The sequence below is a fragment of the Chelmon rostratus genome, chromosome 12 (genome assembly GCF_017976325.1).
Source record: "Chelmon rostratus isolate fCheRos1 chromosome 12, fCheRos1.pri, whole genome shotgun sequence".
NCBI lineage: Eukaryota > Metazoa > Chordata > Actinopteri > Chaetodontiformes > Chaetodontidae > Chelmon > Chelmon rostratus.
The window spans coordinates 23006130-23032857 of NC_055669.1; the positions used below are offsets into that span (position 1 = coordinate 23006130).

General features: G+C 43.4%; 1 protein-coding gene across 1 annotated transcript in view; it reads left to right on the forward strand.

Annotated features, from left to right (window-relative positions):
* LOC121614437 (contactin-associated protein-like 4) overlaps positions 1 to 13323 on the forward strand; it is a 113845-nt gene extending 100522 nt beyond the window's left edge. The window contains exons 20-26 of the mRNA XM_041948300.1: positions 979 to 1218; positions 3397 to 3603; positions 5201 to 5334; positions 6670 to 6757; positions 9810 to 10028; positions 11183 to 11254; positions 13127 to 13323. Coding sequence (XP_041804234.1) covers positions 979 to 1218; positions 3397 to 3603; positions 5201 to 5334; positions 6670 to 6757; positions 9810 to 10028; positions 11183 to 11254; positions 13127 to 13323 — 1157 coding nt within the window. The remainder of the gene's footprint in view (positions 1 to 978; positions 1219 to 3396; positions 3604 to 5200; positions 5335 to 6669; positions 6758 to 9809; positions 10029 to 11182; positions 11255 to 13126) is intronic.
* Positions 13324 to 26728: the final 13405 nt, after the last annotated feature.

Below are 26728 nucleotides of genomic sequence, written 5' to 3' on the forward strand. Positions count from 1 at the left end.
ATCTTTGCACAAATGGGGGGTTTTCATGTTCATGAACTATGCTAACAATAAGCCACCATGTTGCATCTTAGAGAATGTGCAGTGTTGAATACAGAGTTTCATCTTCTGTTGTGCATGTCCTGTTAGGCAGGCAGGCAGGCAGACAGCCAACCAATCAGTCACGTATCCGGTGAGCAGGGGTGGAATGTAACCAAGTACATTTACTGAAGTACCATACAGGTATTTGACAGTTTTAGTTACTAGTTCCTTGACAAGATTTTATCATACAAAACATATGAAGAGCTCTTAAAATCTAATGTTTTGGTGTAAATTGAACAAGTGCAGCTGAAAAGATGAGTCAATCAATCAGTTGATCAATTAGTTAATCGTTTAAGTCACTTTTCATGCAAAAACATTTCTTGGTTGCAGATCTCAATGTGAGGATTTATCGTTTTTTGTTATTTAGAGCATTTTCACTTGTAAACCTTTCAATACATTCTCCTGTTTGTACTTACAAACTTTTTAAACGCATGACTTTAACTTGTAGTGGAGTATTTTTACAGTTTGGCATTAGTACTTTCACTAAAATAAATGATCTAAATACCTCCTCCGCCACATCCAGTGACCAGCCAGCATGGTGAAAGTTTTACCCCTGGGTCAGTTTTCCACCGGCAGCTTGTTGCCTCATTTCTGCTCCATCGTTGTGTCATTTCATAAGAAGGGTGTTGACAGTTTGGAGCTTGTGGGAGAGCAGAGGCGACGTGGATCTGCTGTGGATGACAGGAGGAGGAGACGTGAAAAATTTGAGGCAAAGGAAACATACAGACTTGTCAAAACACAAAGAAACAAATGACAGGCCGGTACACGGTAGACAGAGTGTGCTGGTTTGTTGCAGTTGAGCCTCAGGTAAAGACAGGAATATGCTCTGACATAAGCTGAATATCTAAAATGTATGTACATGTAGTGTCATCCACTTTTTTTTTCTTTTTATGTTTGCAGGAGGCACGGCGTCCAGGCAGAAGGGCTTCCAGGGCTGCATTCGCTCTCTGCAGCTGAACGGCGTCACCCTGGACCTGGAGGAGAGGGCGAGGATCACGCCCGGGGTTCGACCCGGCTGCCCGGGTCACTGCAGCAGCTACGGCTCGTTCTGCCAGAACCAGGGCCGCTGTGTGGAGAGAGCCAGCGGCTTCCACTGCGACTGCAGCCTGTCAGCGTACACCGGCGTCTTCTGCCACACAGGTACACACATATGAAGACACATGCAGTCATTTTTTCCCACTTAGCAGAAGAGCTCAACAACAAGCTAACAGACAAATATAAGTTGTTATTGCTGATTCAGAAAACATACTATTATGTCTCTTTCCATCTGATGAACGTGAGTCCAGTATCCACTCTCCTTTTAGCTCTGTTTTGGTCTCCACCAGCTGTCTCTTTAGCTGCTAGATGCTTGACTTTCTTCTCCAGCTATAGTCGCTAGCTTTGTCCGCCCGCTGTTTGGCGCTGGGCCGTTCGCACACGGTCGATTTGTTCGTGCTTGTTTGCATAAAGCAGCTGCAGCGGGAACCAGTGAGACAGAAACATGCAGTCAATGTGCAGTTGAAGAGTTTAAAGTGGCTACGAAGGTGCAGGGTTTGTGATAAGGCCTTAGGGGTGTGAGTACGGATGACACTTCATTTTAAACTGCTGAATCATTTTTATGTTGATCAGCAGATTTTCACAGCAATTTCCGTTGTTGAATTTGGTTTGAGAGGACTGTGAAAGTAAACTTTGTACAACCTAAGGGACTTTCTAAAGCCTAAAGATGGTAAAGTATTTGATATTCAAAAGTTGGATGTTGGGTGGAGCATGTCCTCAGTGCTGCCACCTGCGTTGACCTCGCCGTAGGAGACCTGTCCTACCACTTTATGAGCTGCGGCACTGTGTCAAATCATGCCTCCATCCCCTACTTCTGCTTTGCATTTACTGTAATTTGCTCACATATCTCAACAGCCAAGGTTACAGCTCTTTTGATGTCTTGTCTCAGCTTGTAGTTCCTTGAGGAGAAAAGTCTGGAACTTCTGTTCAGTAAAGGTGACTTCTTAAGATAAGTCTTTCAGGGCATATAGGCAGGTTTAATGTGATGAATTCCCTCAAGCACATATAATACATCAATACAAATGGAAATGTGAGTAATGGCACCCTCCATGTGTAGGTGTTTATCTGCCGTTAAGGATAAACAGCAGTCAAGGATCTACATTATTTCAGAGAACTTTTTACTGATTTTACTGCACTCAGCACTCGTCAGGAAATACTTAGCTGCCATGTGACGTCAAAGGTTATTTCAAAGAGTGTCTGTTTGATGTGTTTGAGTCTATTTTAGTCCACTGTTTGATGTTACCTCAGTAATAATGCATCATCGCATTCACCTTTATCTCTTCAGTGAGTTCAATAACATAAGTGAGTTCAGCCAGTTCTGCTTTTTAAAAAGGACTCTCTTAACCCTCCTCCCACTGAACAGTGATATCCACTGTACCTGATTACCTGCCCCGTCGTGCTGAGTCAGAACAACAGTTTGTGCTTCTGTGTCTCACATCGATGCACTCGAGCTGTGTTTAATGTTTTAAAAGTTCATCTTTCCCGCTGGAAAATGAAGGCGAGGACTCAACGGCTCGAAATACTGTTTTCTGTGACGAGTTTCAGCCGTCTGCATTTATTATGACAGCTTCTTTTTATTCTCTTGCTAACTAATCAGACATGCAAAGCTGTTCAGATACCTCTCCTGGAAGTTAATATGAAGTCTGCAAAATCTGGTCTAAAAAAAATATATATATATATGTGTGTGTATATATATATATATGTATATATGTGTGTATATATATATGTATATATGTGTGTATATATATATATGTATATGTATATACATATATATATATATATATATATAGAGAGAGAGAGAGAGAGATACGGTATATGATGTTTAAATCTGCTGTATCACGTTTAAAGTTTAAGAGAATGTACAGTTGTCACATGAATTTACAGGATTAGCAGTTTTCTGGCCTTATTTGGCTTATTCTTTTTGCTGTCATGGTTTTTTCATACATTCTTCATAGCTCATTCTTCATAACTCCATTATAGTGACCTGTTCCGCTTTGCTGAAATAGGCGGCACAGGATTGGTCCATTTTGATTTGAAAGAAGAGTGAAAAGATGCACCAGACACCCCTTTTTATGTGAACGAAGAAAGCAGATAACCATGGATGTGATACACATTATCTCTGACTGGGGTTTTAGGTTTTGTCGAGTCGATGTGGAACTTGCTTCATAGTAAACCTCCTGATCACAAGGCCAAGTAGTAAATCAACAATCAGTCTCACAGCTTAAAGTCCACGTCCATCAGCACCAATCTGTTATATCTTTTCAACTCTCCCTGTTCCTCCAGAGGTGTCGGCCAGCTTCAAGTCGGAGACGTCCGTCAGCTACACCTTCAAGGCGCCGTTCCAGTTAAGAAGGAACAGCAGCGTCCTGCCATCCTCCACCTACTCTGAGGTGATCTCCCTGAGCTTCAGGACCAACCAGAGTCCGGCTGTGCTGTTCTACGTCAGCTCCTACGACAGAGAGTACCTGGCCCTGCTCATCAACAAGCACGGTGAGGAGGACGGGGCTTTTATTTTGAAGGAGTTTGTTCATGTGGCAGATGTTCAAGCTTGAGGTGGTTTTAATTTAATGCTTCTTCCTCTATAATTGTGTCCTCTTCAGTGGGTTTTATTTATTTGAATGGTTTGTGAACAACATTATTCAAACTTGATGTTCAGATATTTGTGCTAAAGTTTCCTCTCATCCTCTTCATTTATGAGTTTCTTGTGTGATTCCAATCTTGTATTTTCAAATTCTTACCTCTAATTTCTCCCCTTTGACCTGCATTATTTTCTTTTTTCCCCTTTTTTGTTTTCTCCTCTTGCTTTTAGTCCACTTTTCAAACCTCAGAGATTACTATTCAAGAGAGCTTCCTTTTCTTCCTGTCTTCCTCCCTCAACTTTTTTCAATTACTTCTCTCTCCTCCACCGGCCTCTCATCTCACCTCTCCTCCCCTCTGCCTCTCATCCTCCCTCCTTCCTGACATCTCCTGATATCGACCTCTCCTCCGCTCTTCTTCCTCTCTCCTCCTCCTCCTCTGCTGTGCTCTGCAGCGCTCTGCAGCTTTACCAGATCTATCAGGATCTGTCAGATCTTTCCTCTCTCTGGATTCTCCCCGTCAGCCTCGACTGCCTTTTAATCCGTCCAGCCGGGCCGGCTATTATGTTTTGTCTCAGGCTGAAAAATAAGTGTTCACTGGTCTTATCTGAGACTTGATGAGTGATGCTGAGGGAATGAAAGTGTGGTGGGCTGCTAATGGGTGGCAGGTCAGTGTGCTGCTGAATAAAACAGCAGAAAAGTTGCATTAGCTGTAAATGGATTTGTTTTTGGTGTTAATGAGTCAGAGAGCGCTGATGGACAGCAGGGCATTCAGGTTTACACGCTGGCCGCTGAGTCGTCAGGTAAATGCACTTATACTGAAGTGTCCAATTAAATCTCTGAGAGCTTTCTCCTGTTGGCCCTGAGATGGCTCATTTCTTTTTACCCTCGACTGCAGTCATTCTTCCCCAGCCCAAACACAGCAGCAGGTAGCTGGAGGTTCCCCTAATGACTAATTATTCCTTCACGTTCTGTTCTAGGAATAAATAGAAAGACAGACAGATAGTGAGGTGTAGTTGTGAGGCTTTGATATGTGATTGATTATGTTTATTTACACTAATATAACAAACGCTGTCGAGGACAAACTGTAATTTCTCGTCCCTTTCTGAAGACATCACAGGGATTTTTTAATAAATAGACTGAATGTTCTGAATAAGAGGAGAATTAATTAGATTTAATTAGATTAGTTCTGTTATTGATAGGGAATTAGCTTTAATCCTCTTAATATTGTAGTCTTTCTTAATTAAGCAACCTCTTCTTTAAAAAACTTAGATTGATTTTTTGAAGGATTAAATGTTAGCTAAGATTATGAGGCATGAAAAGGCCATTTTCAGGAAAATAATAACATGTTTTTGGATAATGATGATGATGTTTTAAATGTAAATCTCTCTCTGAAGCTCTGACGGTCGTTTCCTTTTTGTGAGATCTGAACTGTAACCTTGTGGTTTGGTGTGTGTGTGTGTGTGCGTGTGTGTGTGTGTGTGTGTGTGTGTGTCTGTGTGTGTGTGAAGATAAGCTGGAGGTGAGGTACAAGCTGGACAGCAGCAGAGATGCTGAAGTGTTGAGAAGCAGAGTGAGGAGCCTGGCCAACGGACAGCTGCACACTGTTACCATCAGGAGGCTGACGGACTCTGTGTCTGTGCAGGTAAAACCGCCTCATCGCGTTCCTCCAGCTAAAACATTAGCAAACATTTTCCCACGGACGCAGAACAACATGAGAGCCCCTTGAAGTCCTGTTTCATGTAATCGGATACTTCTCTCCTTCTTGCTTTGGTTTGCTTTGGTCTAGCTTCTGGTGCAGGGCAGGCAGGATAAACTCAGGTTGTCTGAGCTGATTTGCAGGAAACAGGCGGCTGCAATGTTAGAGGGTGGTGAGAACCACACGTTAAATGTGGCGTAAAGACGGAACAATCAGCTAAAACACACTTGATCCTCAAAGGCTGCAGAGTTGATTGTTAAAGGTCCAGCGTGGATCTATTGGCAGAAATGGAAAATAATGTTCAGAAGTGTGTTCTCATGAGTGTATAATCACCTGGAAATAAGAATCTTTGTGTTTTCGTTACCTTACAATAAGCTCTTTCCACCATGCTGCACCAACATGTTTCTACTGTCGCCCAGAATGGACAAACCAAACATTACCTCTGGACTGCAGGTGATTTTTTGTTGAGTAGACAAGGTGTAAAGCTGCCAAACATGAACCCTTTTCCATGTTTGCCAAATGAGGCGCTGATCTCAAGGGCAAACACAATGACACACATACAGATGCAGGCAGTCCCATCCGCTCGCTGTGTGCACTCTGGTACAGCATTGAGATATTCCTTTTTATACTAAAGCCCCAGTCAGCACTTTTCTCACAGCTCGGCTACCAGCGGCTGCTGTCTTTGGCTGCAGCTACGGCAGGCCGGTAGGGACAAACTGCACATTAAAACAGCTCCAGGTGAAATATGAAGCATCTTAATCGCATCTGGATCTACTGAATCTCCCATCCTGTTAGCAACAGCCTCGGATGATATATGAGGTAAACTTCATCCAACCGGGAGCTGCAGCCTGAACGTCTGTGTACTCTGAAACACAAGGTGACCTCTTCTTGAGTGGGTGCAGCCTCCTGATTCGCCGTGTTGTGAGGCTCCGTTGAAATATGAGGTGCATCTCATCGCATTTTCCATCACGTTGAATCGTTATATCTTTACAAGCACAGTATAAAGCCATAAGGTGAAAGTTTAGTGTGGAGAAAGATATCTCGACAACTATTTACAACAGATTTTAATGACACTGGGTGTGTTTTGACCCCAAAAGATTAATCCTAATGTTTCTGGTAAAACCCTTCCCATATTTCTGCCACCCACAGGTCAAACGTAACCTTCACATATATGTCCACTGCCAGGCGTCTCCAAAGTTAGACATCATCAAATGCTTCACTTTAACAACACACAACACCATTTTCCCCAAATTAATTTAGGAAACAATTCTCATCTTTCAGATCGACCAAAATGCCAGAGAAGAATTTAACCTGACGTCCGAGGGAGAATTCAGCGCCGTCAAGTCGCTGGTGTTGGGCAGACTGCACGGTAAGTGAGGAGGCTTTAAGATGTCTGGCGTCCTCTGACAATCAGCTGAGGAATATTCAGAGAAATAAATGTAGTTTCAGCTGTTTGTGCCAAATGGAAATGTTATTCAAGTTATGTGAAAAAGACATCTGAGGAAAAATGTGAGAACTTCCGGCGTCTCGAGTCTAAACACAGTTTACTGCGACACAGGACAGCGAAAAGACTGAGTGTCTGGATCAAGCTCCAACGGCCTTTGTGTTTTTTCTATTAGGCCTTAAACTCATTCGATGGCTAAAGTTAATTATCTACTTTTGCCTAAAGTAATATCCACAATCATCTTGTTTTTAACCAACTCAAATTCTCCAGAGAAGATTAATAAACACTGTCAAATAACATTTTTTAAGCTTTTATTGAAACAAATTCAGTAATTTATCAGTGTTCATTTTTTTAATGGATGAAAATAAGATAACTCAGTAACACAAATGAAAATGAATGAATCACACCCAGATAAATATAGTTTGCTCCAATTATATTGAACCTATGCTGGTGTCAAATCAGCTGTCACAACAAATAAGTGCTTGACGTGTAATTCATTAGTTGTGAACATCATGTGAAGCACCTTTCACTTTCTATAATAACCAAGAGAGATGAGCAATGAGAAACATGTTGGACTCTTTCCAGAAGCCTGAGCAGCCGTGGATGTGTTCAGCATCATTAAATGAGTGCAGGGTTGAGTTAAGGCAGAACTGCGCCATCCTGTAATGCACCTGCACAAATTTTAATCCGGTAAGAAAAAGCGCGGCCCTCTGGGAGGGTTAAAGCACATCCTGACCGAGCTCCTGTGTGTAGTCCTGCACAGGAACCTGTGACAGAGTCGGGGTGAGACAGTAATTGGCTCCATCAGAGACAGACTGAGATAGAAGCTGTTAATAAGAAGAGGGGCTGAGAGGCTGCAGACACAGAAACAGCTCCATCATTTGAAAGGAAACTTGCCGGCTAGTAGAATACATGCATCAGGTAACGCCAAATAATAACCATGATAAAATGATTGACTTTGCACAGATATGAAATATATCTTCTGTTTATGACATCTGTGAGTATTTTTGCTTTGTTTTATTCAAGCGGACCTCTACTAAAATTTTAACTGAGCATATTTAAAGAAAGTTGTGTGTTACTGTCGTGTGACACCCCAAATTTTCAAAAATATTCTAATTTATGTGACGATTTCAGAAGATTTTGATTGAGTTGCACACATGCATGAGTGAATTGTGTGTTATATGGGTATTCTTTGTTTTTCATTCTTTTCATTCCTGGGATTTCTACTCTGCCAGCACTGGGAAATATAATTACTTGCTTTTTGGGGCATGGAAATGCAAAAAAAAATCTTCTAGAATTGTCATTTGCAGCTTCAGTTCACCATGTTAGCCACTGGTTTCTGTCCTAAATCTATTGTTAAATAACTCGAAACAACTAAATGTTTCACAGAGAACACACTCACACGCCACATGTCATGGAGTAACTAACACAGATTCTCTCAGGATCTTTTGTCTTGTTGGATGTAAAGCTCCAGTGTGGTGTAACTCAGCTCGGCGTGCTTTAACCCCGTCATGTCAGCATGTGACCGGACCTCCCCTCTGTCAAACCGGACGAGGCGGAGAGATCAGAAAAGCAGCAGGAAAGTGGATTTTCTGTCGTTTCCTGTCAACCCTGTCATCCATCAGCCTAACTAATGGACCTGGAAGGAATACAGAGAGTCAGAGCTGGAGAGGGAGGTGATGGAGTAACGAGTGCTTCGGCTGAGAGGCTCTTACAGGCTGCGCCAATGTTTCCTGCCGCTCTCATCGACATGCAGATGTGTTCTGGTGAAACCGCAGTCACCTCTCAGTCATCTGAACAGACACTGATGCAGCTGTTTACAGCGGTAATGTCGCCTTTCACAGCTGCTGTTTACGCTGCTGTGAAGGAGCGCAGGTGAATGATGGAGGGATCTGAGCGTGAGAGTGCACATCTGTCTTGAGGAGTGATAGATGCAGACCGGAGGCCGAGTCTTTGACAGCCTGTCTGCTCTGTTGAAGGGTGTGTGAGGCTGTTTGTGTGTGTGTGATAATCATTACAGCTGCTTTTGTCCTCCTCTGATAGCAGGAAACGTGAATCAATGAAGCTGTCAGTGCGTCGTGTTTTTTTATGGGGCGAGTGATCACGCTGGGTACAGCCTCTAAACAGAAGGTCGAATGTTCAATCACTCGTTCACATAGATAAAGTTTTATTTCTGTGCTCTGTCTTTACCACTCCAGCTAGTTAATGTTCTGAAAACCACATTGCAAAAAACATCCTAAAACAAGTGGTTGAACTTGCAGCAGACAAGTTTTTCACTTTAACGTGTCATTATGAAGAATAACGACACCAACAGTGTTTGGATTGGTTCTCTGTAAGCCTCGCTTTCACTGTGCAATTCAGTCTGCCAGCAGGTACGATCTCCCAGGACAATGAAGGCTGGCTGGCGATCTAGTCCAGCTGGCACCATTTCTGTCTGCGTCATGTCTCCATTATACATGAAATGAATGAATTAACCCGCGCTTTTTCGGCTAATGGTTTCTCCTACGCCCTCCTCCACCCCGACGCCAGCCCCTGCTGTTGTCGCTGGTTTGCACAAAGCAATTCTCAATAATTACTCCATAAAGAAATAGGACAATTTAACTTGACCTCCTCAGTGAACGCACTTCTCTCTCATTTCCAAAGTTGTGTCGATTGTGTCTTCAAGGTAATTTGGAAACAGCAGCGGGTAACGTGTAGTTGGCAGTTGCTCTGAGGAAAATTCACATTCAGCGTTCAAACCTTAAAGGTTGGCTGAGTCATTCAGAGAGAGATTTTAACTCTTCCCTGCAGAGCCTGGCTAACTGTTTCCAGTCTTTGTGCGAAGCTAAAGTCATGTTATCAGTCTTCTCATCTGCGTCTCTGGCGAGACAGGACTGAAGTGTATTTACCAAAAGAAACAATGGACAACTGCTTTTGTTTCAAGAAAATGACTTCTTCTTCCGGAGCCGTTTGAGCCCTCTCATTCCTCTCTCTCCAGAGTCCGATGATCTGGATCCAGACCTGGCCCGGCTGGCGTCTCTCGGTTTTACCGGCTGTCTCTCGGTGGTCCACTTTAACTCCATCAGCCCTCTGAAAGCTGCTCTGCTCCACCCGGACACCAGCCCTGTCGTCATCACAGGACCTTTACTTCAGTCCAACTGCGGCTCCTCGGCTTCAGCCAATCCCTACGCAGCAGAGAACACACACCACCTGTCAGGTAAGATGGGAGGAGTCAGGTTTGTAGGTGACGGTGACATGTTTTATGTTGGTTGCCAGTTTCTTGAACTGCTGTCTGTGCTAAGGCGATCATTCTTCAGGCCATAAACAAGGTTGGGTTACCAAACAGACAGCTGCCCCGGGTCAGCAGACGCCCAGAACTGATTTCAAATGGAATAAATTACACATTTATTTAAGGATTTTGTCCTAAAGTATAGCATCAGCTTTGGCGGGTTCTGCATCACCACCTAAAGTCTAGTCTAAGACTTTAGTTCAGTTTTTACTGTGCTCATGTGCCACATGTTCTCAAATCAAATAGCGATTATTCAAATTACCGCAAACTTAAACCTACAGTAACTGATTTTGTCCACTTGGGGGCAGCAGAAACAATTTGCAAACCCATATCATCATCTTTTCATTTGATGAGGCGAACAGTTATTAGGAGTTGTGATTGTGTTCACCTAATGAATGTTAGTTGGCTAAGCTCTGTTTACTGGGCTCTTTAGCCGCTAAATGCTCCACTATGTTCGCCAGCTAGCCGCTGACTTTGTCGATGGGCGGTTTTGTGCCGAGAACAGCTGCCTGCTGTGGCTGAAAATGCAGCTGTGGGAGCAGTGAGAGTGAACCACATGACACCATAAAGGTGGTTCATGAAAAAAACGCCTGTAGGCTGAAAAATAAGAAATAAATTTTGAACTGTGCCCCTGAGAATGATGCATAGATATCTGTGAGTGTATGTCATTTCCTTTGTTTTCCCTTTGTTTCTGTGTTTCCAGTGTTTGTACGAGCTGCTGTTTCAGTCTGTATAACAGGCTCATTAAGTGCGTTCACCTTGTTGAGGCGACTCATGACTATGTGTTTGATGAGATAATTAATTTGGAGCACAGAGGGGAGTTTCCAGTCGCATTTCTTTCCTCTATCCAGCTTCACGTTGCTTTAATAGAGTCCTCTGGAGGGCTGCTGCTGTCTGTTTCTGAGTTTCTGTCCTGGTCCCTCTTCTCTATTCTGACTTCATTTTCTCTGCATCATTTGTTCTGTTCTGTTCTTCTTCTCGACGCGTTCTCTTCTAATTCTTGTGACCTTTGTTTTCTATTTCTCTCTTTTTTTTATCTTCCTAACCTTTCTTTTTTCTGCCTTTCTCTTCCTCTGCTGTAGACCAGACCGGCTCAGTGGGTTCAGGTCAACCTTTAGTCAATGCCATCAGGACTGACTCTGCTCTGATTGGAGGTACTGAACCGTTTCACTTTCACTCCACTAGAACCCGATTCACCTCGCTTTATTATGTTTGTGCTGGACTTCTCTTAACTGTCAGAGTCAGAGGTTACACTCAATATTTTATTGATGAACGATATTCTGCTGGAAGCCAATAACGATGTTCCATCAAAATTACAATCTTCTGCCTGGCAGGAGTGAAGATTGAATGGTTGCTATAAGTCAAAAGTCATTTAAATTGTCTGTTAAATCTCTGTGTCTCAGTGTGCAAAGGACAGCTGAACTGAAGTTAAAGTGACTTGCTGATGGAGACACTCTCTCCAAATGCAAACTAAAGTAATATTGCTTTTAGCTGTTATTTTATTTTGGGATCCCAAGTAGAAGAAACTTTCTCTGGATAATGACATATGATGAACAGAAGAGTCCAGCTGAGTCCGAACGTGTGATGTTCTGCTCACTGTGTGTTGAAGTTAGATTAGAAGAACAACCAGATTAGGAGCAAAAGAGCTCGCATGCCCAGGGGAGGCGGAGATGGGCAGAAACCTCGTTTCAGCCTCACGGTAGCTTCACAAAGCTCCGCCATGATGGATTTACTTCACAGGAAGTCAGCGTGTCAGCCAGCAGGCTACAAGGTTTCCCAGCATTCAGAAAGATGAACACACATCATAATGTCACAGCTGAGTTACAGCATGGACTCTGCTCAGCTGGTGTCAGACAGGTTTGTGGATCCACGTCAGTGTGTTTTAGCTGCTTTACCGCAAGAGTTTACTTTATTAACTATTTATAAAACGGTGTTTTCCCACCGTCCACACAGCCTCAGGGTTCAGTTCATCTCACAAGATGAAAATCTGTTGTCAAAGATTTGAAAACCGTTTGAGTCAGGTGATCCATGTTGTTGTTGTGTGAGAAAAACTACAAGAGAGACTGTGATCACATATCAGTCACATCAATCTCACTGAGTATGAATGCTGAAACATCAATAAGCAATACGTTTTCCAGAGGGAAGAGAAATGAAAACACATTTAACCCTCCTGTTGTCTTCGGGTCAATTTTGACCCGTTTTCAAGTGTTTGCATATCATAACTATGCTTTTCTCTCTTATAATTGCTTGAAAATGACACGGATGGTTCCATGCTATGCTCTTTGCAAGTAAAATTGATTATGACTATATTCTTTGAATCATGTGTGTTTTATTAAAATTTATAGCATCTGTGGTCAAATTTGACCCGGCCACAATAAGTGGTATAATGGATCATACTATTGTGCTTTCCAGGACAATAAACACACACACACACACACACAAAGTTACTAATTTGTAAACCTGATTCCATGACAACTTTTGTTTTGTGATAATACTTCAATTTATGTGCCTTAGATCATAACCATAGTCAAAATAATCAGAATTTTCAGTGTAATTTTTATAAATTACATCTATTATATCATACATTACAAAAATAAGTGTAAAATGCATGTTGATGTGTTGGAAACAAGTTGACTAAAAAGGTTCAACACAGAATTTGATGATAATTTTATACTTCATGCTTTACAAGCAGTCAAACCAGACCGGGTCAATTTTGACCCGGGAAGACAAAAGGTGCATAGTAGATGGGAAGACAATACGAGGGTTAAACAGCTGTTTCAAGAAATGTTCTTAATCCACTTTAAATACACTTTACAGTGGGATGTATCTGTCATCAAGTCACAATATGGTGCTTTCAGTGTCTCACATGATACAAAGTAAAAATACGACAGCTTTATAGTTGTTTGAGAGCCAGTATTCATGCTAAGCTAGGCTAAAAAACCCCTTGTGACTCCTGGTGAGAAATCAATCAAATATATTCCTCAACATGTCTGAATATGTCAGAGTAAATGCCCTCTGCCTTGCAGGTGTCATAGCAGTGGTGATCTTTGTGGTTGTGACTGGCCTGGCGATAACCGCCAGATTCCTCTACCGGAGAAAAGAGACGTATCGAAACCAGGAAGTGAAGGGAGTCAAGCAGGAGGACAGCCAAGATTTCCCTTTCAACAACCAGGCCGACTCCCAGAACGCCTCCGGTGAAAACCCAAAGGAGTATTTCATTTAAGCGGAGGCCTGATGACCTGATGAACTGGTGGGTTTTGTAGCGGAGGCCGCAGACAGGGGGCGTCCTGTCACGCCTCAGGACTTTAAACTGCACTCAGAGCCACTCAGAGACTTCGCTGGCGGCTCCACGGAATATGGAAAGCAAAAAAGGAACAATGCACACAGTTTTGTCTTGTACTCTATATGATGTATATACTGATACGAACAGGCAACAGTGCTGAACTTCTAAGATGTTGATATCGTTTCAAAAACTGTAAATATTCAGAAATGTAAACGTGGAAGTAATGTCTGCAGAAACCTCTAACTAATGTCGGTCTGTCATTTTGAAAGGTTGCAAATACTCTGAAGGGATTTTTGTTTTCATGGGTTGATTGGAGCATTCAAACACGACTTTATTTCAATGAATCAGGGAGCTGGGAATCGTGACTGGGGTCCTTTGGCCGATGCACTTTTCTATGAGGTAACGAACGGATGTTTGCTCACGTGGGAGTGGAAATGTTTTACCTGTAATTAGGCCCTCAGGAACGTACTTCTGTAAGAGTTTGTGTTTGTGCGTAATGACTTTTTGGAAGTGACAGTATGAAGTCTTTAGATGCTGCAGAGCCTCAAAGCCCCATTGAAGGGAAACCGGTGTGAGCTTGTGCACTTGTCAGAGACCCTGCAGGCCGTTTAAAACACCAGGATGACTCCAGTCCACACGTGAATTTAGCATTTTCATGAGTGATTTCTTGCCACCACAGAACTTGGGTGTTGAAAAGCGCCATCTTCAAAGTCAACACAGTCTAACTGTCTCACGCACTCATGAGCACATTTGTGCTGTTTCAGAAACGGTACGCTGCAGTCTGGCAGCTACGTAGTTCCTCCTTTTCTCTCGTCTGTTCTTTCCACCGTAACATGAAAGCACAAAAAGCGCGCAACAAAAATACACCTATCAGCACTTTACGTGTCTCGTTTCCTATGCTTTGCAAGTTTTTGATCAAAGGCTTGTACAGGTTGTTCACTGTGTTCTGAAAGTTTTCCCTCCCTGCTGTACGCCGCCTGCTGGGAGCTTCCTCTCCCAGCTCGCTAAATGTCTCTGAACAGTGGAGCTTTTAACGCTGACAGCAGCACGGACTCTGTAACACTGTGGCTGATCACTGCACGCAGAGACAGTTAATGTGTTTCTGATCTGCTGCGGTCTGACAGGTGGACCGCGACTCGATGGAAAGGAGCGAGACGATCAGAATGAGTCGTGAAGATGATCCAGGTGTAATAAAAACAGTCTGATATTAACAGTTACAATGAAGCAAATCCCCCCATGTGTTAATTCAGCTCATGTGCAGAGCGCTGCTGATCGAGGTGGGGGGGCGAGAAGCAGAAAGAGGATCGACAGCAGCTGTTTATCAAACACACACTGCCGTCTCTCTGCAAGGCCCCAAAACACAGATGGGATTTTAATGACAAAAGTTGTTACAACTTCAAAGTGCATTAAAATCATCTCGCTGTTGAACAAACAGCCGAGGCCACACAGGGGTGTCTTTGCCTCATCCTTGAAGGAGTTCAATCTTTGGTGAAGAGGACGTAGTGGCTGTCCTCCATCCTACAGCAGCACCGACTGCAGTGCAGCCGAGAGGAAGCTACCCCGAGCGCAGCTGGAGGACGCTGCGTGTTCGTCATCTGGATGTTTCAGACTGCGTCCACGGAGCTGCAGAGTGACAGCAGAAAGTCTCTGATGGAAACAGTGACGTGTGCAAACCAGCAGGGAAACAGACGATCGACCCCCCAGCCTCAGCACGGTGTCACTGTGAACACCACCATCAAACCATTTTCACACAACAGGACAAGTATAAATATTTTATGTTTGCTCCTGTAGTCTGAACATTTTAGTTCATCTCACATTTAACCAGAAAGTCACTCACACACACACACACAAAAAACAGCATATCTTCTTGGAAATATCTGGAGGCTTGGTGACGCTGGGTCCCGGAACCTGCTCGCATTAGCCAGTCCCAATGCTGCACGTCATTTCATTGGATGAAAAAGTTGTTAAACGGGAAAAACCCTGTCTGAGATAATGAGCTTGCTAACTGTCACTTAGCAACTGAGGAGGTTAATAAAACTGGAGGGTGCTAATCTTTGTCTTCATCCTCCATTTTTGACTTCCTCCAGTCAATATTGGTCAGCTGCATCAACCCAGAGTTGATGAACTCAGAAAAACGTTTTGGGTTTTTTTGCCCTGTGAGTGAATCCAGTGGTCTTTTTTCGATTTGACTGGGATAAAAATATCATATTCATCATCAAATCCCGCGAAAACACTAAAACGAACAATTAATTGCAGCAAGTATTGTCTGTTTAGCCAAAGCCCGATACAGTACATGAAGCTTATTCGTTGAATCCTTCTGCTCTCTACACCACAAAATGTGTGTTAATCCGCTGCTCAAAATAGTCCCTGACAAATGCACTGTTTACTCCTGTCTGGGCGACTAACACCTACAGCACCCAGCTGGTTTAGGAAATTACCGAGCTGTTCTTTTTTTCATCAAGCTAAATATTTGTGCCCTGCTTTTCCAGTATGTCTCATATTTACACGTTGAGCAGGAACCAGCGGGCCGGGAACTGAGGCCGCAGCCTCTGAGAGAGGTCAGATCTTAACGAGATACTGATCAACATGATGAATTTGGTAATTTTCAGGGGATCTGTTGACAGCAAGCAAAAATAAAGAAGGACAGAGTGTATTTTTTGATGGTGCACTGGTTTAAAGTCTGTTCAGTGTAGCTGTAGTCATAACAGTGGTGTTGTGAGTGACATGCCATAGAAATATCTAGATTTCACACATATTCTGGTTGTTTGGTTTCCAACAAAATCCTTTTTTTTTTTCTTTCAAAAGATAATGTTTTTCATTGTAGCTGGAGGTTTTCTGCTTTACAGATGAGTCAACTGAATAAATGTTAATAAATAATTGTGCTTGTGAACCGATTTCTTCTTACATTTACACGTCTGAAGGACTTTACATAAAGCTGACATGTGTCTATACAACAACATGAAAGAAAAATCACATTTATTTAAGCAGATTCTTCCTTCTTAAAGATGAAGCCACTGAGCTCTTTCAGTCCTTTGTTAAATTAAGCTGACACACAGCAAAGACTTCCCCCTCAACAACCAGGACAATTTACATACATTTGCATCTTTCGGCTGCTCCTTCAAACCGGAGCGTGGGAGGATGCGCATCCGTCAGCGCTGACATTTCTGATGGCTGTTAACATTCGAACCGGAGATGAGGGAAATATGTAAATGTGCGGAGCATCCAGGAGCAGAGGATATCAAAGTGATTCTCTGTGAAGAGCCACTTAGCCTCCCTGCCTGTTTAAACACTCAGACGCCCGAGATGATTCGGCTGCCTCAGATCACTGATCCCTGCTCGATTCATTTAAATCTCCTCTTCTCGGTCGTGATCAGAGACGAGCTGATAACTGCCATGCTCAGGATCATCAGTGATATCAAAGACCGAGTGAAGAAAATCTCCAACGTCGTAATGATCGGCTAATCAACCGCCAAGTGGAATTTAAACGTGATAAAAGGTTCGGTCTCGTCTGTAGGCAGTGCAGTGCAGTTAAAGTGTTTGATTAGCTGCATATCCTCCAGAAGAAAGCTTGAACATGTCATTGTAGGGCAACGTCTGAAAAACCTCTGATGTCATGGGATTGTATGCAGCTCTCGTCTCTGTTTTTGCTGGGTGGTGGAAGCTACAGAGCTGCCTCTGCTGACAGTCTGCTGGTTTACAGAGGGCTGTGTCTTTTAAACTTCTCTTTAAACTACATTTAAGTGCTAAAATGGTCAGCGAGGGACACTTTGTATTTTTTTCCAACATGCCAGCAGTGTTTGTTGCTAATGAAAACTATAAATCAAATCTGTCCCACCCCAGGACACCTGGCCTGTGTGTATGCATGCATATTTAAAATACATATTGAAATTAGTAGAATACAAATACTAATATGTAATGTACAATATGTAATACGTGGAAACATATGGAAGCCCAAAGTGTTCAATATTAGATAAGACCAAAAAAAAAAAAAAAAAGACATTGTGAAACAAATAAATGTGAATAAATTGTGGAAAATATATAAATGACCCAATAATTTGTTAGATATTGGAAGTAATTATTGTCACGTAAATCATAATAACTTATTTATTTGATAATAAATACTTAATTCTCATTTTAAGCCACAGACTGTGATTATTAAATCATTACTCCAAACATAATCTGTAAAAAGTGTCGTCACACAGGCCTCAAAAACAAAGTTTGTATCCTTCCCTTTTACAAGATATGACCGTCCTAAAGCACATTTTCTTAACCTCTTTCCATTCCTGCACAAGATAAGATAAGATAAGATAAGAGCCCATGCCAGGGAAATGTACTTGTTACAGACAGCAAGAATAAAAAGGAGAGGTAGAAAAAGAACAAATAGACAGTAAAAATGACACAAAATAACGTCAACTGTAGAATATTACAAAATATTTATAACACCGTAAAAACATATGTAGCAAAGTACAAATACCTAAGCAAGGTGAAAACACTGAAAAATGTTCTTGTGATACATGCATGGTGTTGGTCTCTTTTGTAAGGTGACACTGGACTTTGACCCCCAGCAGTCAGAACCGCTAAGTGCTGCAGCCACTGAGTAACAGAAGTCTGAACACACGTAGAAGGCTTTTATTCCATTGGTTTGGCGCCCGCAGTAATAACGGGGTTGTGGTGGACTGACGCTTTCCATTTATCAGTCGACCTACGTTCCGGCATTCACGCATGTCACAAGCTTTGGAAGTGACAAAAAGAATGAGATCGCGGATAAAAACGGCCGAAATGACTTTCCTCTGTCGGGGTTAGTCGGTGGTTCAGGGATCGGATCAGGATGCCTCCTGGGTGCCTCTCTTTGGAGGTTTTCCAGGCACATCCAGCTGGTAGGAGACCCCAGGTTAGACCCACGACATGCTGGAGGGGCTATATATCTCACCTGGTTTGGAAAACATTGCTGGGGAGAGAAACATTTGCACAGCTGTTTCATTATTTCAGTTTAATGCAAGTAGTCTTTAGCTGGTGATCTGCACTGTGACCCACTTCATGCTGGATTGTCCTCCTTCCCTGTCCTTGTGGTCAACAGCTGTGCGTCTCATGATGCTGATGATGCTGTTGTTTACCCTGCAGGAGGAAGTCGAGCCTCCCGTCAGCCGCCCCTCGCAGAGGAAACCACAGGATCCCTGCCGACCGCCACCTGCTCGCACGTCGCTGTGCGTTCACAGGTTTCATTAACGAACAGTGTGTGTTCAGTTCATATTAATGAAGCTAATTCACATATCAAGATCCTGTCACTTTGTCGCTTTGCTAAAGGAAGATGACTCAGTTGAATTACGATAAAAAAAATGACACACCGAGGCAGTTTTTAAACGCTCGGCACTCACCGCTGGCTCTGTGATCATTTTAATTTTAATGTGCTGAATCATACTTAAAGATTAAGATCTGCTTTTCCACGGCTGCGTTTGAAGGAGAAATGAGATTAGCCGAACAGATAAAGAGTTTCAAGCCTTGCCACAGTGACAGCTCTCAACAGCACTGAATGTTGTTTTGTTTCGTATATACAGTGAATTCAGTCTGACCAAGCAGACCTGTGTGTGCTGCACTGATATTACTGCTGAAAGTGATTCTCCGAGTATTGAAAGGTTTAATAGAATTCACCGTCTGTCAGCTCCTTCTTCAAAGTCTCTGGCTGATTTAATCAAATCACACTCTGCTGCTCTTCACAGTGTAAGTGGGCGGAATAGTTACCTGTTGTATACCTGTGGGTAGACAAACCGACAGGACCGCTTAATGAAAAGAGCCTTTACTTAGAAATAACTACAGGAAACACTGCTGTGGGTACAGCTGGGAAGTTGCTATTGAAGTTTGTAATTTTTCAGGCACCACCTCTGACACATACAGAAGATTGATCACTGTGTTAGAAATGTATTTGCATACAAACATATACATGTATATATATATAATTGACTGGCCGATGCACACCTGGCCGGATGACGTTGCCGTAAAAGTTGAGGCTGGTTCAGTTTTTTTGGTTGTTTTGTTGGAGACGCCAGCACCGATACAAGAAACAGCTTCTTGAATCTCTTGAAGCTCTCGGCACAGATCATTTTTACACATTTTCTCCACCTGCCGGAGCCAGCTTGTAAAACAGGCGACCCTCAGCAACACCCAGATTTCTTGTGAATTCATCAAATTTATGAAATTCAGCAGATAACTCCTTCAGTGCTTCTGCTTGCTGTGCAGGCGTCAAGCTACTTCCACTTCAGAGGTCACAAAGGTCGAAGGAAACTCTGAGAGCTGACTTCAGTGTCTGAAAACCTCCCGCTGGCTGTTGTCTGGGTAGACATGAAGAAATTAGAGGCTCTCATCTCATTACGCAGCAGTCGAGTAACGGAGGAGTTTGCCTCCTCTTCGACTTCATGTTTTGTCATGATGCTCTGCCGGAGGGGAAAGATCTCCTCTCTCGTCGCAGGCTGCTGGTAATTATCCAGCCCACCTACAGTTTATAATCTGTGCTGCGGCTGTGGAGATGTTTCTGGCTGCAGAGATTGAATTCAAACAGATGAGTAATTAGATGGCAGAGTTTGTCCTGCTAATTATCAGCCCACCTACAGCATGTAGGAGTGAGCAGAGTCAGTCCACCATCGCCCCCCCCCTCCTCTTCTGGTGAAGATCTAATGAAGGCACTTCATTTCATTCGTGTGTGGGCTTATTAATTGAGAACATCAGACATTCGACACCAGCGGCTCAACTCAACAGCTCATTACAATCAATTAACGCTCAGGAATTTGTTCCCTTTGTCCCTGATGACGTAAGAGGAGAGGCCGAATCTTAAAGGCCCCATCAGTCGTTTCTTTCAGCGCATAAGTTTCTAGTCGGTCATCTGTTGCTCAGTTTCAGTTCTCACCTGCCGTGAGACGAAGCTGATGGCAGTAAACCTTTGAGCTTAAATTATTTTGTTCCCACGTGTCAGGAATGAGCTTTCATGCCGCAGGTTTCCACTGCCTGCGCCTGCATGCAACCTGGTACATGGTGACAATGTGCGGATGGAGTGCAGGCGGCTCACGAGGCGACAGGTTACGTTAAATGTCTGTCAGCTGATGATGAAGCAGCAGCCGGAGAGGAGACAACTTTTAAGTGTTGGCGGAGACAGCACGGTGCCACAGCGAGCCATGTGAAATGTGCATTTATGAAGCGTGTAATGCTTTTGTCGAATGGGAGACAAGTTGCGTTGGAGCTGGAGCTCACCCAGCACCTCTTTAGGTGGAGGAGGAGGAGGAGGAGGAGGCGTCAGATGAAACCTACACCGCCTCTGCTCCAGTTAAAGTTCTGTAGTTTCACTCGTTGGCCCTCCGGTTGCAGTTTTGCATCAGGCAATTATCCTCTCACGGGATCATTGACCCACCTGGCCATCATGTGACTCATTAGGGTCACAGGGGTCCTGGTGTGAATGGCTGTTAAGCTGCATGGGGAGAGGTCTCCGGACTGCATTGTGAGTGGCTGATGAGTGGTGTCGCAGACCACTTATCAGCCTCTGTTCAGTGATGGTCGCTCCAGTCTGACATGGATGGCTTCTTTCATGCCTCATTGTCTAAAATGTGTACATTATTGTCCTCATATGAGTGTCCCTCGGTATGAAGAGACAGAAAACGGGGACAGAGCGGTCCATCCTTCCTGCAGTACTCCCACGGTCAGTGGCGTGCATGGGGGGCAACCGCCCCCCCTCGTGGCCCAGTTTTTGAAAAACGCGCACTAAAGTGCCCTCTTGGGAGCCAAAACGTGCTCTAAAGTGCCCTCTTCAGTGGCGAGGACACGCTATATGTGCCCTTTTTTGCCCCCTGCCCTTCAACAAGTCTGTGCACGCCACTGCCCACGGTGCACCTTGCATGTCTCTGTCTGAAGGGTAACCTATTTTATCTTTTCCACCTCTTTCTCTGCAACAAAGCAGTTTGTCTTCAGGTGCAGGAGGTGCTGATACGAGTGTTTGTATCCTAAACGTCAGCGAACATGAGGTGTGATCACTTTATTTATGGAGCCTGAAGATTTAACAGAGCTTCAGCTCCAAATGATCTATGTCTTTACTCTCTATCAGATTTAAGTCTTTGCCTGCTTATCAGAGGGATTTAAAGCTGGCATGTTTTTATTTTTGGAGACAAAAGATCTTAATTAATAGTCGAGGTCGTCTGGATTCAGCCGCGTCACCCTCTTCCTCTTCCTCTTCCTCACAGCTCTCCACCTGCCTGATAAGAGCAGGCAGAGGTGAGGCTGTTATTTGGAAAATCTATTTATTAGTGGATAGCGAGGCTGTGAGGTGGCTCGGCCGTGATAACTGATACGTATCAGGATGAACGCCGACTCCTCCTCGTGCAGGCAGACAGAAAGGAGAGGCTGGAAATGTTTTGGAGGGAGAAGACGAGGAGCGCGAGGATAATCCTTTAAAAGTGAGCGTCGTCTGCAGGCAGCCATGTTTAAAAAGTTGTCCTCCGCTGCTGTTATTTCTGTCACAGATTAGCTCCTTTTCTTCAGGGACTCTTATTTTTCCATTAGAGATTAGACCAGTTTTATCTCCCATTAAGAAGGAAAGGTGGGAAAAGTCAAGGTGCTCTTATATCGAACCTGTGAGACTGTAGAGCAATCTGATAAATATTCTCTGCAGACACGCAGAATTTCTGCTCCATTTAAGCTCTCTGTCTCCAACTTTTCACTTCCTCCATCCTTCCTCTGTCTGTCTTCTTTCCTTAATCGTCCATTCACCCTCTTCGATCTGTTTTCCTGTCAGAAGATTCAGTCAATCACAGGCAGCCATACATGTGCATGTAAGAAGATTCTCTGACAGAGTCTGACGAGCAGTAACAGCGTGATCTGTTCGTGATTGACCGCAGGATGACGGTCAATGATTAATCAGCCAGAAAATAAAAGATACCAAGCAGACAGTGCAAACTATCTGGTTTCCAGCAGCTGTAGTTTAAGAAGAGTCAGTTGCAGATGTGGAGCCAGCAGTCTTTTCTGACAGATGTTAGCGTTCAAAGACAGTGCTGCCATGATTTTATCTTTTTAACAAGAACGAATTCATCCAACAACACGTGCTGCCAGTCTGGATACAGTTGAGGGATTTCGTTTAAAACCAGGTTCTCCTCAAAGACCTTCATCCTGTTTTCAGTCTGAAGTGTTTAAGTGAAGAATGTAAACCCGGGTTATTCTCTCACCTCTGCACACCAAAACGCTACGTCAACTGAACGTGGTTACCAGGCTGCTGGATGTTGCCAACCTGTTGGCCTGCTCCTGACCATCACCTTCAGTAAATGTCCCTTCATCCCACCTGCTCGCCTGAGTCTTCCTCCCTTTGTTTTGAACCTTTGGCCACTGATTAGACCTCTGTGTTACGTTTCCTGCCGTGAGGTCCTGTGGTTTTGGTTGTCAGGTTTTCTGTCAAACATTAACAGACATGCAAAAATGAGCCAATTTTCATGTGGTGAGGTGTGTTAATCGATGATTGATGAGTCATGTCGAATGATGGGAGTTAAAATTAAAGTTAAGTTATAGTTCTTGGACAGCATTTGAGCTCTAAGCTTTTGTGACTCCCCTCAGTGTCTCATACAGAGACGCACCAGGCTTTCAACTAGACGCTCATAGCTGACAGGTACACTGAGCACCTGTGTGCGACTCGGAGGAACGTGACATTTGACAACCTGCCATGCCAACGTGTTTGATATGAAGCAAACCTTTCAGAAACTGCTGCTCAGCTGTAAGACGCGTTAGTTTCTTGTTTTCAGCCTCAGTTCATTTACAGCATCGGCTCCGGCGGCTCTAATGTAATGTAATTTGGAAAAGATGCCTCCAGATGCCCAATGCCAATTTCCTCATGATTGCCCTAAATGACTTGGACTCCGTCAAAGCGGTGTGCAATGTGCCCAACTCGGTTTCAAGTTTTTAAGATGGTTAGGAAAATTGCCCGTGTTTTCGATCATATATAATCATCCCAGTGAGAAGCCTCCATTTTCCTCCAGGGATCGCCTAAGCTGTCCCATTATAGTCGATATCATGAGGCTTTTCCGGCTTAAGTCTCTCATTTACCCCGTAGCACACCTCCCATTACACACGGCTACAGGCTGACATTTACAGAAGCCTCCTATTTGTTGTTATCTCACACACAGACATGCTAAAGCTATTTTCTGCTCAGCGGGGCCTCCATCTCATTCACTCTCAAATGACTGTCTCTGTTTTTCTTCCCCTCTTTCCCGTCTTCAATTTGCTGCCGTGTTTTGCAGTCATTGTCAGACCGCCTCTCTCCAACTCGGGCAACTTTTCTTTTGTTTTTGCAGGCCAATTTCGGAAGATTAGACGGGCTGCACCGAGTCGGTGTGAGATGACACTCATAGCAGCAGCAGTAGCGGCGGCGGCAGCAGCTTATTGATCAATTTAGCTTCAATTTACCTTTAATCCAGGTGACAGGCAGAGGAGCAAAGATGCTTTGACAGTAGCCTGGCAGGGTGTCGATAGACGCCGTTACCGTGACATCTGTTGTGTGTTCTGGTGCCTGATAACACACTCAGAAAACAGTTTTATTAAGCTGAGCTACACAGGAAATAAACTCTGGAAATGTGACCACAAATCTCTGAGGTAAACACTTTTTTTTTTTTGCTGTGACAGTGGGATATATGTGTCAAACCCACAGCAGAGTGAAGTAGATTACGGTCGAGTGATGCAGGAATGGTTAGTCATCCCAGCTGTGCAGATGCTTTAAAAAAGGCGACATACTCACCCAAGAACAAGGAAAGAGAAATGTCCTCTAGTAATAACCTAAATCCAGTTAACTGTCTACTAAGAGCAGCATGAATAATATATTTTCCAAATAGATCTATTTAACCTAACATAGCTCTGCTGTATTTATTTGTTTGTTCACACAGGGAGCAGCGGAGCCGATAGAGCTGACAGCTGCACTTTAATTTCCCCACCGGGCAGATTTGGGTTTGAGAAAGGATTGCTATCCTTCTTTTCATTTACTGTTTCATAATGTAGGCGTCGGGGGGCCCTGCGAGACCGCCGCCTTGATTAAAGGCAGCACAAATGAAATTGACTCGTAGGAAAGTAAAGAGCGTGTTTAATGCTGCAGCCAGGCCGGATGCTAAATTGTTTTATCAATAAGTGGAAAATAGCAGCAGAAAACAGCTTATATCACGGTTTGGCTGCGGCAATCAGATCCGTCCAATCACCGCTAACCGAGAGCCGTACCTGACTTCCTCACTGTAGATCCAGGAGTCAGTTTGTGGATGTTAGTGCGAATCGGCTGTGATTGAACGTTAATCGTGAATCGGCGTTAATCTTTCCCCCTTCTTGTCCTCTTGCTATCACTCAGCTTCACAGACAGGCTCAGCGTGTAAACACGAACACACTCTCTGTAATTTGTGTGTGTGTGTGTGTGTGTGTTAAAATATTTCAACTACTTCACTGCCAGCTGGAGCCAAAACTGACAAAACAAACAGATTCGATTTCGCTTTAATGTGAAAAACGTTGCAGATTAGCTCGACGTCACAAAGCGAACAGTGTTTCACATACTTGTACATAATAAAATAAAATACATTTATCGTAAACACAAAAAATCACTTTCAACCTGTGCTTTACCAGTCATTAATCATTACCTCTCATCATAAAATGTTGCTCTTATTAATCTTATTGCAGATTTATACAGAACTAATACATCATTGCATTAATAAAGCCACAAGCTGCAACTTATAGGGTTGGAGACACATCGTTTCAAAGATTAAATCGAGTGGTAAATTTAACAAAAGTAACAATAAAATATCACATTGCATGGGATGTGTACAGCAGTGGTGTAGGATGTGCATGGAGGGTAAGAATGATGTAAAATAAATGAATAATATTCAGTTAAAAGACATGTGCGGTCAAAAAGCGTGCCCCTGTAAGCTTAGGATTACAGGTGTGCAAATTGGGCACGTAAATGAATGTAATTACAGTTCCATATTCCTCAAACAAAAAGACAAGACTTCAGATCACTTTTGTCCCTGCTTTGTAATTATCACCACCTACACTGTGTTTTTATTTTCAGATGTGTAATTATAGTCGTATTTATCATGTGCTGCAGCACGCTCTGATGGAGACTTGCAGCCAGAATGATTAATTCGCCACCAGCAGCAGATATGAAGGAATCTATCTTGGTGGCATCTGAGCAACTTAAAGCCGGTGGTGTCAGAGATGGAAACCGTCTACGGCGCCGCCCACACTGTTTTCACATGTAATCAGATTTATCTTCATAATTATATCCGTCACATTCTGCAGAATCCACCATGTTGCACTGTATTAAACTTTCTCTCTGTATCCATCAGTGAATCTTGTTTAGTCGCAGCGCCGGCTCGCTGGGTTTTATATGCAATCAGAGCCCTGATCACATCCATATTCAGATCCCACCCGGATCCATATTTCCACTCGTCCGTATTGGCAGCAGGCGGCGAGCCAGTCGGACCGGGTGTTAAAGGTCGCCCTCAGCTCCGTGCCATTACTCACTCTGTATCCCTTTAACAGATCAGTGATGCTGTTTATGCCCCAAGGTCAGAGCGCGGTGATGGATTATTAGTTTACAAGACTCTGAACGGCACGAGACAGAGACAGATTTCGGTAAATCAGGGAAAGGCAGTTTTCTGTGGGATCCCTCGTGCTGAAACCTCACAGTGGCCGAATGAAAAATGACCTCCGCGTCCTCCTGAGCGGGACCCTGAACCACAATCACAGCCACTTTGATCATCATGTACAACAAACGTGCGGGAATTTGTCTTCTGCTTGACATTGCTGAGACACAGTAGACAACATACTGCATGTCCTGGGAAGAGACAGCTCATACTGATGGATGCAGAGTAAGAAAAATACAGCCAACAGGCCAGCAGAGCTACATTAAACACATATTGACCTTAACCTGGCTCTTGTTGGAAGATGTGATGTTGTCAACTAAATATATTGTGTCAAAATCATCAACAACCTTCCCGAACCTTCCATTCTACCGAGATGCTTCACTAATGCTAATGCTAATGCTAAATCAGCAACATTAAAAGTTAAAGTTCTGAGAAAAAACAGATGTTTAGATACCGTTTATCAGTTTTACACTTAAAATTTTCAATGGTTCAAATGTTAAATACTGATCCCATTAATCATTATTCAAGAAGCTGATTGAGAAGTATGACCCAGTGGTTCCAGCTGTTTTTGGTTTGTGACCCTTTAAAACAAAGCAGCATCCGGGTTGTTCAACCTCCTCAGATTCTTTTATCTGAATCATTTTTAAAGGGGAAATATCAGAAATAAGTCTTAGAAACAAACTTTTGTGTAACACAGACATTTGTTTTTA